This window comes from Nerophis ophidion, linkage group LG28 (assembly GCF_033978795.1).
Source record: "Nerophis ophidion isolate RoL-2023_Sa linkage group LG28, RoL_Noph_v1.0, whole genome shotgun sequence".
Lineage (NCBI taxonomy): Eukaryota > Metazoa > Chordata > Actinopteri > Syngnathiformes > Syngnathidae > Nerophis > Nerophis ophidion.
In genome coordinates this window covers 19,395,553-19,411,608 of record NC_084638.1, presented here as the reverse complement: position 1 = coordinate 19,411,608, position 16,056 = coordinate 19,395,553, and the positions used below count along the sequence as shown (strand labels likewise).

At 39.3% G+C, this 16,056-nt stretch overlaps 2 protein-coding genes across 5 annotated transcripts in view; one reads left to right on the top strand and one right to left on the bottom strand.

Moving 5' to 3' along the window:
• Positions 1-941: 941 nt before the first annotated feature.
• Positions 942-9,809, bottom strand: LOC133545446 (zinc finger protein OZF-like). Of its 4 annotated transcripts, none has more exons than XM_061891054.1 (3): positions 9,359-9,780; positions 5,066-5,370; positions 942-4,458 (listed from the first exon to the last, which is right to left on the bottom strand). In XM_061891054.1, exon 3 carries the CDS (start codon positions 4,406-4,408, stop codon positions 3,029-3,031), a length of 1,380 nt encoding a protein of 459 aa, XP_061747038.1. In that variant the 5' UTR covers positions 4,409-4,458; positions 5,066-5,370; positions 9,359-9,780; the 3' UTR covers positions 942-3,028. The 4 variants fall into 4 exon arrangements, with proteins under 4 accessions (XP_061747038.1, XP_061747039.1, XP_061747040.1 ...); XM_061891055.1 differs by having other exon boundaries at positions 5,066-5,285; XM_061891056.1 differs by lacking the exons at positions 5,066-5,370; positions 9,359-9,780 and adding an exon at positions 9,787-9,809.
• A 378-nt stretch (positions 9,810-10,187) lies between these two features.
• Positions 10,188-16,056, top strand: part of LOC133545421 (oocyte zinc finger protein XlCOF22-like) — an 11,209-nt gene continuing 5,340 nt past the window's right edge. Inside the window, exons 1-4 of the mRNA XM_061891008.1 lie at positions 10,188-10,261; positions 12,941-13,174; positions 13,248-13,310; positions 14,041-14,227. Coding sequence (XP_061746992.1) covers positions 14,071-14,227 — 157 coding nt within the window. The 5' untranslated portion in view covers positions 10,188-10,261; positions 12,941-13,174; positions 13,248-13,310; positions 14,041-14,070. The remainder of the gene's footprint in view (positions 10,262-12,940; positions 13,175-13,247; positions 13,311-14,040; positions 14,228-16,056) is intronic.

Sequence of the window (16,056 nt, the reverse complement as noted above, 5' to 3'; positions counted from 1 at the left end):
CCGTTTCAATACAGCTGTAATCTGTTGAATCGCTTACGGCGCTGAAATCTGAGTCTGAATCCAAGCTACTATCCTATACCTTTCTGTGCTATCCACCATGTTTGTTTCTGGTGGCTTCACGCAGTGACGTCACAGGACAATAGACGGGTGGATATAGCAATGGTGTAAATCAGGCACTTTGAAGCCGTTTTTCGAGATATTGCGTGATGGGTAAAATTTTGAGAAAAACTTTGAAAAATAAAATAAGCCACTGGGAACTGATTTTTATTGGTTTTAACCCTGAATAAATTGTGATAATGTTCCCCTTTGAAGAGGCAGCTGCGACTTTCTTGGCTCCTCCGTGGCTTCCCTCAGAGACACTGGCGGTCACCACACCCCTCCGACTTTCAGGTATGACTATATAATATCACTAAAACACTAGTAACACAATAAGCAGATGATGGATTTTCCAGATTTATCCTAGTAAATGTGTCTAATAACATCTGAATCGCTCCTACTGCCCTCGTCTTTTTTTTCTTCTAGTCCTTCACTCTCACTATCCTCATCCACGAATCTTTCATCCTCGCTCAAATTAATGGGGAAATTGTAGCTTTCTCGGTCCGAATCGCTCTAGCTGCTGGTGTAGGGTTGGGTATCGTTTGAATTCCAACGATTCCGATTCTTTGTTTCGATTACGATTCCTGATGATTCTCGATTCCGATTCTTTCTTTAAAAAAAAAAAAAGCACGGTCAAAAAAAGTTTAGGATATTTTAAATGAGCTAGCTGACCTACAGTCTTTCTGAATTAAATAGTCTGACATTCTCCATAAATTTTAATCATTTTAACTTTTTATGAACTTTACTATAAATTCCTCACAGGGCTGTTTTCAACTAGAATATAAATATCAAATCTATGAACTTGAATATAAATATTAAAATTTGTGAATACATTTTCACAGGGGTACACTTTCGTCAAGAGAGCTTTATTTTTGAAAACCTCATGAAAACACATTTACACACAAGTGTATGATGCTGCAGGAAACCTCATGAAAACACATTTATACACACAAGTGTATGATGCTGCAGGTACTTGAACATGTTGCCGTGCTCCCACTGATGGGCTAGCCTGGTGCAGAAAAGCAAATAAACAATAAGAAACAACATGCAAAACCCAGTCCAGATTAGCAGCAGGTACAGTATAAAATCAGAGACAGTTCTTGTTTAGGAAAATGACCATATGCGCCTTCTCAGGCAGGATGCGTGAGCGTTCTGGACAGATAGTGTCTCCTGTCGAAGACGGGACACACATTTATTAGTACTCCATGAACTCGGAGGTGCTTCATCATGTTCGACGTGCACCCCCCCTAAGCACGAAACAGTCCTGTCGCACGTGTTACATTTCGCCGATATTTCATTTTTTTTAGTAAAAAAAAGCCACACTTTTGACCGCCGACGCCCGCTATCCATGCTTGACTGACTCGCTCGGCTACATAGGCTCGGCTATGCTAACACTTCCGGCGGTGGGCGCTTCTTTGTTGGTGTTCAGCGGCTTCTTCTTCCGGGTCGGCGGACTTATTATTTTTTTCCGGTCTCCGGACTGGGTATCGAAACTAGGAATCGAAATTTTAACTTTTGAACGAATCCGGGAGAATCGGAAAGTTAGTCCCTATTCCAATTGATACTCGATACTCGATGCCCAACCCTATGCTGGTGGCCATGATTGTAAACAATGTGCGGATGTGAGGAGCTCTACAACCATTGCCGTCACGCGCACATCGTCTGCTACTTCCAGTAAAGGCAAGGCTTTTTTATTAACGACCAAAAGTTGCAAACTTTATCGTGGATGTTCTCTACTAAATCCTTTCAGCAACAATATGGCAATATCGCGAAATGATCAAGTATGACACATAGAATGGACCTGCTATCCCCGTTTAAATAAGAACATCTAATTTCAGTAGGTCTTAAACAATTAAAAAGGCTTTCGTTTAAACTATTCTAATTGCAGCATATCATCTTTTTAATTATTTACTATTTACATTTTACTGGAAGAAAAAAAAAATCATACATTGGAAGTTTTCATTCTTCCAAAGGCAAAGGAGTTCATTTAGAAAAAAAGCCCCAAATTGACCACTTAAAATAACTTCTGCAATTGAAGACAAGACTTCGTTCTGTGATAGGGAAACAAAACAAAGAGCTTATTTTATGAATGTATGCAAAGAAAATATGTGTGGGATGATGTACAATATTGGCTTTTGCCTGACCCTCCAAACTTTGATTGATATTGATATTGTTTTGGGGATGTCAAAAAGAAAAACAACAAAAACAAATGTTTAATACACAATAATGGGAGTTTTTGTTTTACCCACAAATGCAAGTTTGTAAAAACAAAAGCATCCTATCACAAACAATTTCAGTTGTTTTCTGTCACTTTTATATTGCATAAAGGTCTGGGGACATACATATAAAACAATCACAACACAATCATCATAATACAAAGTAATAACGATAATTAATAAAATAGATTATAGAGACCCAACAAATGATTCATTAAGTTACACATTTTAAAAGTGAATAAAAGACAACTGTTCAAATGATGTATAAAGTAAATAATAATATGCTTCCTGAAGTGGTCCAGAAGATGTTTCAGATGTGAACCAGTAAATATGTATATCATATAAGGGTGCTAATTTATGTCACACTTCAATATTTCAAATACCTATAAAAACTCAAATACGAATAAGTCAAAAACATTTCTGATGGATGTATATACACAAAAAATGTTTACTGTATGTAAACTATGTATTGTAGTGTTTACTCTCACCTTTTCAGTCAAATCGTTCTTTTCAATTTTTAATAACAATAAATATTGTTGCATATTAATGCATGTACACGACTGAAAAAAGCACTAACATAAAATATCTAATCTATACATGTAGGAGCATATTAAAGATATTGTTACACATACAACAATGTCACACATGTAATATGTGCTGATGTTGTTAGAAAGTCAAAGTTAAAATTTTGACCATTTATTTCAAATACTGCAGTTTCATTTGCTGCTGCTGTTCTCACCAGCACACTTGTGTTTCTTACACTGGTACTTAGAAGAGAATCTTTCACCACACACACTGCAACTCAACATTTTCTCACCTGTGTGTGTTCTCATGTGTGCTGCAAGGTATGATCGTTCACAAAAGCTTTTGTTGCAGATTGAACAGGAAAAAGGTTTTTCACCAGTGTGTGTTCTCATGTGTCTTTTCACATTCTGACTTTCTGTAAAACCTTTACCACAGATTGAACAGGAAAAAGCTTTTTCACCAGTGTGCGATCTTGTGTGTCTATCCAAACAACGACTTTCTGTGAAAGTTTTACCACAGATTGAACAACAAAAAGGTTTTTCACCAGTGTGCGTTCTCATGTGTACTTTTACAGACTTTCGACGTGCAAAATCTTCACCACAAATTGAACAGGAAAAGGGCTTTTCTCCACTGTGTATTGTCATGTGTTCTTTCAAACTCTGACTGTGTGTAAAACCTTTACCACAGGTTGAACAGGAAAAAGGTTTTTCACCAGTGTGTGTTCTCATGTGTACTTTTAAATTGTGGCTTTGTGCAAAACCTTTACTACAAAGGGAACAGGTGAAAGGTTTTTCTCCTGTGTGTGTTCTCATGTGTCTTTTCAAATGTTCATCTTCGACAAAACTTGAATTACACACAGAACACTTAAAAAGGTTTTCTCCAGTGTGTCTTTTCAGGTGTTTTTTCAAATCTCGACTTCGTGCATATCTCGAATCACACAAAGAACACGAAAACGTTTTTTCTCTTCTATGTGTTTTTGTGTGATCTTTCATATTGTCCTTCCTTGTAAAAGATAAGCCACATATTGAACAAGAAAAAGGTTTATCCCCAGTGTGTGTCCTCATGTGTCTTTTCAGATGACTATGGTTTTTAAAACTTTGGTCACAGTGACAACATTTGAAGTGAGTGTTGTCAGTGTGACATGTCTTATCATCTTTAGAGTCTTCATCATCAGTGTCAGGAGAGTGTGACGTTGTGTCCTCACTATCTGATAGTGGAGCTAAGAGCTTGTCTGCTTGTGATCCTCCACAGTGGTCTCCATCAGCTTCTGTTGTCATGTGTTGTGTTGAGCTGCTGCTTGGAGGCTCCGCCTCTCTCTTCTCCTCACTTTCACCTTTGACCTCATCATCTTCACTCTTCACAGGGACACCAGTCACTGGGAACTCCACCGGTCCTTCAAGATGATCTCCTTCCTGACTGATGCTGTGTTCCATCGCTTCCTCTTTAATGTGGGGGGTCACTGAGTCTTCGTCTTCCTTTTTACAGGGAAGGGTCTGTGTCAAAGAGGAAAAGGTGACGCCAGAGGGTCCGTGGCACCTGGTCCTCCTCTTTGAAGGATCCTCCTTCACCATACTGAAGCCACACTCCTGTTTTTCAGGCAGAAGTTGTTATTCACAGACGTCTGCAAGACACAAAATGAAAAACATACTTGAGAAATGTCCAGATTGAGTCAGTAAGTTCACATGAACTTAAAAAAAACAAGTTATTTTATGAATTGGCTGGAAAACAAACAACTGTTAAGGCATGGCGACAATGAGGAATCAGGTGCAAAAAAATGACAATTGACTCTGATTTTATTTAGTTATTTTTCTTTGCTATCTCTTGGACAGAGTGATTAAAACAAAGTGGCTACAAAATCTATCTATGATATATTCAAGCAACAAAGGATATGTAGCATAGGGCATACTTCAATAAACATAAAATCACTCCATAAGGAGGAAAAAGGCAATAGCAAAAGTTCTATACGAGTCTAATAACGATAAAAAAACAACAATCTATGATTATCCACAAAAAGGTAAATCACTCATGCAGGAGTCGATAAGCTATAAACAGAAAGTATGTTATAAATTGTTGAGAAGCCTGCAAACTAAAAGCGCTCCAGAAAGATGACAAAAGGAAGACAAGGCACTGTGGAATTGATACAAAAAGACTTGACCGAAAAACTTTAGCAAAGTAAAATCACTCTCTCAGAGGGAACAAAGAAATCAATAAGTAAAGCGAGACAATACTTATCAAATTTGGTTCAAGGCTGTAGACAAGGCATTGAACAAGGCTGTGGACAAGGCTGTGGACAAGGCTGTGGACAAGGCCGTGGACAAGGCCGTGGACAAGGCCGTGGACAAGGCCGTGGACAAGGCCGTGGACAAGGCCGTGGACAAGGCCGTGGACAAGGCTGGCGGTACGTGGCAAGACCACATACTCTGGCAACAAGACAGGGGAAGACGAGGACTATATACACATGAAGGAGGGTGACACAGGTGGGCACAATCAGGAGAGACATCAGACCAGTGACACAGGAGGAAGGGCAAGTGCCCTGAAACGAGAGGATTAGAATTTTCGAAATAAAACAGGAGGTTTGCCAGACAACCCCAAAACAGCACTTCCCTCACCACGGTGTGACGACAAACTGCTCTTTACAACATTATTCACAGGAAAATAAGAACACTTTTTACGAGGGGTGGACAATATGGCCTAAAATCTGTATTGCGATAAATTCCCTGCTGCCTGAGTTCAGCTGGGATAGGCTCCAGTTCCCCTTGTGATTTTAATGTCAGTTACTGATGTATATCGCTGAAGGCGACCCATCAGCGTTCTTGTTCTGTAACCCTGTACACTGTTTGTCTAATCTTGAACAGGTTTGTGCTGAAAACAAAGTTTCGTTGTACTTGTGCAATGACAATAAAGACCTGTCCTATCCTATAAACTTGGAGAAAAGATTAGGTCGTTTACAGTGTAAATCTGTATTCTGTATTGTTGTCTCTGCTATGACGCTGTCTTGTGGTCGTGTTCGCTCACTGCGAGTGTTGTGGGTAGAAAGGGTGTTTCCTTTTGCTTCGTCCCTTGAACCCGAAGTAAGGTTTCGTCATTGATCTCACCAAGCAACGTTTGTAAGTGTAACCAGGATTTCCACTGGATGTGGAACGGCAGCTCCACGGCGACAGACTCATTCCGTTTTTTGTTATCAAGTCAATGTTTCAGTTTTCACCACCTGGCTTCTATATATAGTGGTTGACACAACAAGGTGGTTCAATTGAGCTAAAATCTGCTCGTGTGGGACAGGAAGTCATGCATAAACACAAAATAAATAATCCTGTTTACTTTCAAAGTAGAATATTCTGTTTAAGGCGGATGGTATTCTACACTTTGAATAGTTCTAATGGACATTAAGTCAACTTGTCAAATGGTTTTCAGACCTAATTTCACTTCCTTGACACAAATGGACGATAACATGCTGATTCTAAAAGGTTCAAAATTAAAGAATCATATAACAGGCATATCCTGGGCAGTTATGTGGGGGCCGGTATTACAGCTTTGTATTAAAATGACTATTTCAATCTCCAACATTAAAGTGAGTGTCGCTAACACTACTGCACACAGGAAAATGTGTGTAGGAGAATTGCAAGTAGCCGAAACAAAGATTGTAAATGACTGAAAAGAGGCTCACTTTGTTCATGTAAGTCTACTGTGGAATAAACATGCTCAGGTGCTGAGAGCGATGCACAGAGTGAGACCTCTTAGTCCAGTTTAAAATCCACAGACCAAGAAGGAAACACACTGACATAGCAATATATTGATTACGGCAAAAATTAAGTTTTTAGGTTTATTTTTATTTATATCGGTCCCGGCCTACGATTGCATGAATATTTTAATGCCTCTTGTCATCGTACTTAATGCTTTTTAATACCATTTAAGGCTTTAATTTAGACAAAGTCCATTTAATGCCTTATAATGCTTTTTAATAATCCACAGAAACTCTGCTAAAGCTCTTAAATTGAAAATATCAAACAACAAAACGAGTGCTGATTACATTTTAACGAAAGAGAAGAATAAGTGATTATTACATTTTAACAGAAGTGTAAATAGAAACACGTTAAATTAGAAAGTTCCTAAATAAAAATATTGTTCATGGAATTATTGAGACATGTTTAGGATGTATTTACGATTTTTATGAGATTTTGATACAATCTAATATATTCTAAGGCCAGCGTGGCTTGGTTGGTAGAGCGGCCGTGCCAGCAACTCGACGGTTCCAGGTTTGATCCTAGTCATTGCCGTTGTGTCCTTGAGCAAGGTATTTTACCCACCTGCTCCCAGTGCCACCCACACTGATTTAAATGTAATTTAGATAATAAGTTTCACTATGTAAAGCGCTCTGGGTCACTAGAGAAAAGAGCTAAATAAATATACTTGACTTCACTTAAAAGGGAACCACACTTTTTTTTGGGGCTGCCAAGAAAACACACGTTTTTTTCTTTTTTATGCATTCTAAATAGTAAATAGATGCGATCAAAAGTCTGCTTACAATAAAGGCTATTAGAGTCACACGATTCTGACGACAAAGAACTTAAAAAAACATCCAAACACCACAATGAGGTTTTATGTACATGCAGTAGGTATATATTGGTAGATTGGTAATGCATGGCATCCTGCCAGCTGCTATGCTGAAGGTTATTTTATTAGTTGTCATTAAAGACAAAGCTGGTAAGGTAGGGACTATGGACAATTATCAACCTATCACCCGAGCCAGCATGCTATCTAAAGTGCTGGAAAGTGTGATAATATACAGAGTTGGGGATCTAACACTGCAGACAACCAATTTGGCTTTAAGAGCAAGTACAGCACTGACTTGTGTATTTATGCTTTAAAAGAAGCAGTAGAAAAATACAGAGCTTAGGGCCCTACAATGTTAGTAAGGTTTATTGATGCATCTAAAGCATTTGACAGAGTCAACCAACCCAAACTCCAATCTGAAGATAGGGGTGTTCTGGGTATATTCTGGCATATTGCTACGACAGGCAGACAAAGCAGGTAAAATGGGGGGAGTAGTTTGTACTCTCCCTTTAGAGTTGGCCATGTGGTACGGCAGGGTGGGCTTCTATCACCAGGCCTATTTAGCCTGTCTATGGATGACCTGTCAAGGCAGTGGGAGAATGCAGAACAGGATGCATCTTGGGCAACACCTTAATCAACCACTTTATGTACGCTGATGATTTGGCCATTATATCTCCCAGTAGTGCAGGGTTCCAACAGCTTCTTAACATATGCTCAGACTATGGAGTCAAGTTTGACATCAAGTATAATGCCAGAAAGAGTATGGTAATGATATTTAGGACCAAGAAGGATAAACATCTTCATTTCCCAGGTTTCTATTTGTCTGATCAAACCATGTCTGTGTGCAACAATGTTAAATACTTAGGCCACATCATCAATGACAAGATGGAGGATGATGCTGACATGCTTAGACAGAGAAGAATGCTGTATGTCCAAGCCAATATGCTGGTGAGAAAATGTCATTACTGCTCTGATGAAGCGAAGGTGTACTTGTTTAGAGCTTACTGCACCCCTATGTACACAGCACCCCTCTGGGTGAGGTTCAAGAAAGAGAGCTTGCACAAACTCTAGGTTGCATATAATAATTGTTTCAGAATCCTGCTCAGAAAGCCCAGGGGTAGTAGTGCCAGCAAGCTTTTTTGTGATTTAGGGATAAACACCTTCCACGCCACTCTGAGAAAACTGATGTTTAAGTTTATATGTAGACTGCAGGGCTCGAGAATGGTTTTATTATACCGATAACCAATCCATCCTAGGTCTAGTTCTGTTAGGTACCAATCCTATTTATGGAAACACTGGTATCTGTGCCTCACAATACGAAGGTCCTGGGTTCGGTGTTGGGCTCGGGATCTTTCTGTGTGGAGTTTGCAAGTCCCCCCCTGACTGTGTGGGTTCCCTCCAGATACTTCAGCTTCCTCCCACTTCCAAAGACATGCACCTGGGGATAGGTTGATTGGCAACACTAAATGGGCCCTAGTGTTTGGATGTGAGTGTGAATGTTGTCTGTCTATATGTGTTGGCCCTGTGATGAGGTGGCGACTTGTCCAGGGTGCACGCCGCCTTCTGCCCGAATGGAGCAGAGATAGGCTCCTGCACCCTTCGCAACCCCAAAAGGGACAAGCGGTAAAAAATGGATGGATGTTGTCTGAGCCTTTAATAAAATGTGTAGAAACATTTTAAAGTATATTTTTATTGATGCTTATAATCATTTTCTATATGTTTTTTTTTTACTGAATATGCAAATGCGTCTATTTAAGTGTATTCTACAAATGGACTGGGCTAGGTAACTAATTTTTACGGGTAGTTATATTCAAAAGAATAACGACAACCATGCGGTTGCAAGTACCAGATGTATCTATGTACATCATCCTCACAAGACAACCAAACTTCTTATACACAATATATTTAACAATAGTGTTAATAATCAAGTATAAAGTTAGTAAAGATGTGAAAGTAAGAACTAAACAAACCTGTTCTGTGTAACACAACTTGATGATGTTTCTTATAAGAAACATCCAGTAGTTGATGTTCTCGCTCCTTCTCCTCTTTTGTTGGACAAAGTTCCTCCTCGTACTTTGCTATCGTTCTTTCGCACATTTTCACACAATCACAACACTTTACACTCACATTAGTTCCCTACTTAGCGATGTTTAAATAACTTCCGCGTCTCTTTGTTAGCAGCTAACAAGCTAAGCTAACTAGCCTGCTAAACTAGCTGCAAGCTACCTTAAGTGAAGCTAGCATACAGGAGAAGTGTCAAAGTGCGCTCAGACTAATGTATCCGGCTACAAAAAATTATTAACCGTGTGTACTCTATTAAACAACATATATGTAAGAATACAGAAATATAATGCCCGCGTTTAGGACTTCTCCGTCAGACGCCATCGTGCTTTATCACCTGATCGGACGGTCCACGCATGCGCGCCCCGGACGTCACTTCCGCCAACTTGTTTTGCCACACTTACTTACCATGGTTCTTTTGTGTCATCTGTATTTCAATAACAATGTCATCATAAACCATTATATACTAAACAAACGTTATTAAAAAATACGGTGTTCATTATGAAGCCGCACAGATCTGTACACAAACCTGAAAGATGTGTTCAGCAGCTTCAAATGGAAAATACATCGATTTTTTATTATTTTTATAATTATCTATTCATTTCAGAGTTCTAAAAATGTTAAATATTTTTGTTAAGTTTCAGTAGGTGCTTTGTTCAAAAAAAAAATCAACATTTAAAAAATACATGATGTGATGGGAGTTACTGGCGCCCCCGTGCGTCATTCATTACAATGACAGAAGCGTAAAAGTGGTTGAAATTGTGGCGATACACCTTGTTCATTTTCATATTCTTGTTCCCTTTTACTCCGAGGTAAGATATTCTTTTTTATACATACATTACTAAAACATACAAGTATTTCATTAAGATGGCAGGAGCTCTGTGCTCTTGTTTCATTTGATTCCCTGAAACTCAAAATAAAAGTCTGATGTTCTTACGACGGAGTAATTCAGGGTTTCTTTACAACACGTAAAATACATAAAAATGAAGCAAAACGCTTCCATCAAAACTCTGGTTTCATATTTGACCCCGTTCTTGGGAATACTGGTAGATTTGATTGAAGTGTGTTTGCTTTCTTGACACAGAGTCAGTTCAAAACATTGTTCTCAAATGTTTAGCAGGGTTAAGGTCGAGCCTCTGGAACAGACATTCCATAAAAACCTGCCTGAAAGCCTTGGAAAGCAGTTTTGTATGTGTGTTTAAGATTGTTGTCTTATTGGAAAACCTGCTTGGGTACAAAGATCAGCCTTTTCACTCTTGATTGGAGGTGACGCGAAATCTCATCTGACCAGTAAACTTTTGTCCCAAAAACTGGTTGAACGTGTGGGTGTCTTAGAAGTATATCTTTCTTACAGATGGCAACTTTGGGACAGGGGTTTCTTTCTTGGTCTGCACATTCAGTCTATGACCGTGTAAAACTGCTTTGAGTTCAAGCACTTGGTGGGCTTGAGGTTTGACAGTTTCCAGCCTGTCACTAAACATCCATCCATCCATTTTCTACTGCTTATCTCTTAAAACTGGGAAATTCAACGCATGAGCCGGCTTTTCTCATGACGTTAACACCTCTAACTTACTTAATGAAAACTGTAAATAAGACTTGTGAGTAATAAGTACAATATGTACATTATTAACACTTTTTTGGGTGCAACAAAAACACTATGAATTCACACTACCACCAACTAGCGCAGTGGTCCCCAACCACCGGGCCGTGGCCCGATTGGTACCGGGCCGCAGAAGAATTTTTTATTTAAAAAAAAAAAAAAAAAATACAAAATGTTTATTTTTTTTTTTTATTAAATCAACATAAAAAACACAATATACACTTACAATTAGTGCACCAAACACAAAAACGTCCCCTTTTCATGACAAAAACGTCCCCTTTTCATGACAAAGAAGAAAAAACGGGAAAAAAAATAAATAAAAAATTGTACAAAAGACAACTGTTCAAATGATGTGTAAAATAAATAATAATATGCTTCCTGAAGTGGTCCTGAAGATGTTTCGGATGTGAACCAGTAAATATGTATATCATATAAAGGTGCTAATCTATGGGATTATTAACAATTAGAAATACAAATATGTCACACTTCAATATTTCAAGCACCTATGAAAACATTATTAAGAATAAGTCTAAAATTGTCTGATGAATATATATATATATACACATAAAATGTTTATTTTATGTAAAATATGTCTTGTACTGTTTACTCTTACCCTTTCAGCCAAATTGTTATGTTCAATTCTTAATAAAAGTACACAATGTTGCATATTAATGTATGTACTTGATTGAAAAAAGCACTAATATAAAATATATATTCTATAAATGTAGAAGCATGTTAAAAAGATTGTTACACAAACAACAAAGTCACACGTTATATGTGCTGATGTTGTTAGAAAGCCAAAATTAAAGTCTTGACAGTTTATTTCAAATCCTGCAGTTTCATTTGCTGCTGCTGTTCTCACCAGCACACTTGTGTTTCTTACACTGGTACTTAGAAGAGAATCTTTCACCACACACACTGCAACTCAACACTTTTTCTCCTGGGTGTGTTCTCATGTGTGCTACAAGGTTTGGTCGTTCACAAAAGCTTCTGTTGCAGATTGAACAGGAATGTGATTTTTCACCTGTGTGTGTTGTCATGTGTCTTTTCAAATGTTGACTCTCTGTAAAACCTTTACCACATATTGAACAGGAAAAAGGATTTTCGCTAGTGTGAGTTCTCGTGTGTACTTTCAAATGGTGACAATGAGTAAAACATTTACCACAGGTTGAACAGGAAAACGTTTTTTTACCAGTATGTGTTCTCATGTGTACTTTCAAATATTGACTTTGTGTAAAACCTTTACCACAGGTTGAAAAGGAAACAGTTTTTTCACCAGTGTGTGTTGTCATGTGTACTTTCAAATTGTTACCCTGTATAAAAACTTTACCACAGATTGAACAGGAAAAAGGTTTTTCGCCACTGTGCGTTCTCGTGTGTACTTTCAAATGGTGACTATGTGTAAAATATTTACCACAAATTGAACAGGAAAAAGGTTTTTCACCAGTGTGTGTTCTCATGTGTGCTTTCAAATATTGACTTGGTGTAAAACCTTTACCACAGGTTGAACAGGAAACCGTATTTTCACCAGTGTGTGTTGTCACGTGCACTTTCAAATTGTTACTTTGTACAAAACATTTACCACAGATTAAACAGATAAAATGTTTTTCACCATTGTGTGTTCTAATGTGTACTTTCAAATTGTTATTTTGTACAAAACCTTTACCTCAGATTGAACAGATAAAAGGTTTTTCACCAGTGTGTGTTCTCATGTGTTGTTTCAAAAGGTTACTTAGAACAAAACCTTTACTACAGATTAAAGAGATAAAAGGTTTTTCTTCAGTGTGTATTATCCTGTGTAATTTCAAACTGACTTCGTGTAAAACCTCTTCCACATATTGAACAGATACAAGTTTTTTTCTCCGGTGTGTCTTCTCATGTGTGTTTTCAGATGACAAGGGTATTTGTGTTGTGGGACATGCGCATTCTGCGTCTCTCTCCGCTGCGAGTCCAACCAGAGGACCCGCCGACAGCGCACTCCAGACACGCCCCCGCATTCATCAAGCGGACCGCGCCCACTCTCCGCCGCAGCCGGCTGCAGGACACACCTGTGACTGACGATGAGCAGCATAAAAGACCAGTGGACACAGGGATCCGGGCGGGAACTTGGTTCCAAATGCGTACCGTAAGCAATCACCCTGCGTTATGCAAACCTGCTCTCCCTGTGCCCTGTGCCCTGTACCTCTACGTGTTCTCAGTGTCTTCAACCGTGTCCCCACTGAATCCTTCGTCGCCCGCAAGAATCCTCCGTCGCCCGCAAGGTGAGCTGTGCATCTCACTCTTTTCCCTGGATCTCCCTCTGGATTCTGACTGCCTCCTTTGTACCTCGACTCCTCGCTCGTTTGACCTGAACCCTCTGCCTGCCCCACGGACTTCCGCGTTCTCTTTTGTCAACACTTGGGTAAAACACACTTCCGTTAATTTACACACTTAGACTAACACCATACACTCAAGAGTTTTTGCCACGCTCCATTTACTTAGTATGTTTTCTGTTGATTGATTATTACATATATAAATTTGTATATATATATATATATATAAATATATATATCTCAATAAATCTTTAGACATACTGCCACCTGGTGTCCGTTTGCCGTCACGTCCTCCTTAGTAAACCATAACAATTTGAAGATTTTGTCACAGTGAGAACATGTGAAGTGAGTGTTGTCAGTGTGACATGTCTTATCATCTTTAGAGTCTTCATCATCAGTGTCAGGAGAGTGTGACGTTGTGTCCTCACTATCTGATAGTGGAGCTAAGAGCGTGTCTGCTTGTGATCCTCCACAGTGGTCTCCATCAGCTTCTGTTGTCATGTGTTGTGTTGAGCTGCTGCTTGGAGGCTCCCCCCCTCCCCTCTCCTCACTTTCACCTTTGACCTCATCACCTTCACTCTTCACAGGGACACCAGTCACTGGGAACTCCACCAGTCCTTCAATATGCTCTCCCTCCTGACTGATACTGTGTTCCTCCTCTTCCTCTTCCTTTTTACAGGGAAGGGTCTGTGTCAAAGAGGAAAAGGAGATGCCAGAGGGTCCGTGGCACCTGGTCTTCTTTTTTGATGGATCCTCCTTCACCATCCTGAAGCTACACTCCTGTTTTTCAAGCAGAAGTTGTTCTTCACAGACGTGTGCAGGACACAAAATGACAAACATGCTTGAGAAATGTCCATATTCAGTCAGTAAGTTCACATGAAATTAAAGGCCTACTGAAACCCACTACTACCGACCACGCAGTCTGATAGTTTATATATCAATGATAAAATCATAACATTGCAACACATGCCAATATGGTCTTTTTAGTTTACTAAATTGCAATTTTAGATTTCCCGCGAAGTGTTGTGTTGAAAACGTTGCGGTATGATGACGCGTGCGTTTGACGTCACCGGTTGTAGCGGACATTATTTTCCAGCCCGATCCAAGCTATAAGTAGTCTGCTTTAATCGCATAATTACACAGTATTATGGACATCTGTGTTGCTTACTCTTTTGAAATGTGTTAAATTAATAATGGAGAAGTCAAAGTAGAACGAAGGAGGTGGGAAGCTTTTAGCCTTTAGCCACAAAAACACAGCCGGTGTTTCCTTGTTTAAAATTCCTGAAGATGAAGCTTACTCTGGATCAGAACGGTCAAGTGAACATGGATCCCGACTACATGTCAACCGGCTGTTTTCAGTGAGAAAATTGTGGTAATAAGTCGCCTCTTACCGGGGACATCAGCAGAGCGTCCTGCTGCAGCTGCCGTGACTTCCCTCAGAGACTCTGGCGTCAACACACCCGTGGCCACACCCCTCCGACTTTCAAGTAATATTTAATCTCACTAAAACGCTAGCAACACAATAGCAGATAAGGGATTTTCCAGAATTATCCTAGTAAATGTGTCTAATAACATCAGAATCGCTCCCACTGCAATCGCCCTTTTTTTTTTTTACTTTTTTTTTTTAATCCTCCCCTCTAAATTTCCTCATCCACGAATATTTCATCCTCGCTCAAATTAATGAGGAAATCGTCGCTTTCTCAGTCCGAATCTCTCCTGCTGCTGGTGGCTTTCATTATAAACAATGTGAGGATGTGAGAAGCCCTACAACCCGTGAAATCACGCGCACATCGTCTGCTACTTCCGGTAAAGGCAAGGCTTTTTTATTAGCGACCAAAAGTTGCGAACTTTATCGTGGATGTTCTCTACTAAATCCTTTCAGCAAAAATATGGCAATATCGCGAAATGATCAAGTATGACACATAGAATGGACCTGCTATCCCCGTTTAAATAAGAAAATCTCATTTCAGTAGGCCTTTAAAAAAACAAGTTATTATATGAATTGGCCTGAAAACAAACACACTGCTCTTTAAAACATTATTCACAGGAAAAGAAGACCCCTTTTTACTAGAAGTGGGCAATATGGCCTAAAATCTAAATTGCAATAATTTTGCTGCTGCCTGAGGGCTACTGGGATAGGCTCCAGCGCCCCCTGTGATTTTAATGTCAGTTACTGATGTATACATTTGGAGAAAAGATTAGGTCGTTTACAGTGTAAATCTGTTTTCTGTGTTGTTGTCTCTGATATGACGCCATCTTGTGGTCAAGTTGGCTAACTGCAAGTGCTGTACGTTGAAAGTGTATTTCCTGTTGCTTCGTGCTTTGAACCCGAAGTAAGGTTTCGTCATCGATCTCGCCAAGCAACGTTTGTAAGTGTAACCGGGGATTTCCACTGGATGTGAAACGGCGGCGCCACGGTGACGGATTCGTTCCGTTTTTGTTTTCAAGTCAATGTGTCAATTTCCACCACCTGTCTTCTATATTTAGCGGTCGCCATAACAAGGCGATTCAATTGAGCTAAAATCTGCTCGTGTGGCACAGGAAGTCATGCATAAACACTAAATAAATTATCTAGTTTACTTTCAAAGTAAAATATTATGTTTAAGGTGGATGGTATTTTATATTTTGAAAAGTCCTAATGGACATGAAGGGAACTTGAAAAAAGGTTTTCAGACATAATTTCACAAGACATGTG

What these genes read in the sequence shown, in the direction of transcription:
- LOC133545446 (XM_061891056.1), bottom strand. Translation starts at nt 4,408, where the DNA reads ATGGTGAAGGAGGATCCTTCAAAGAGGAGGACCAGGTGCCACGGACCC.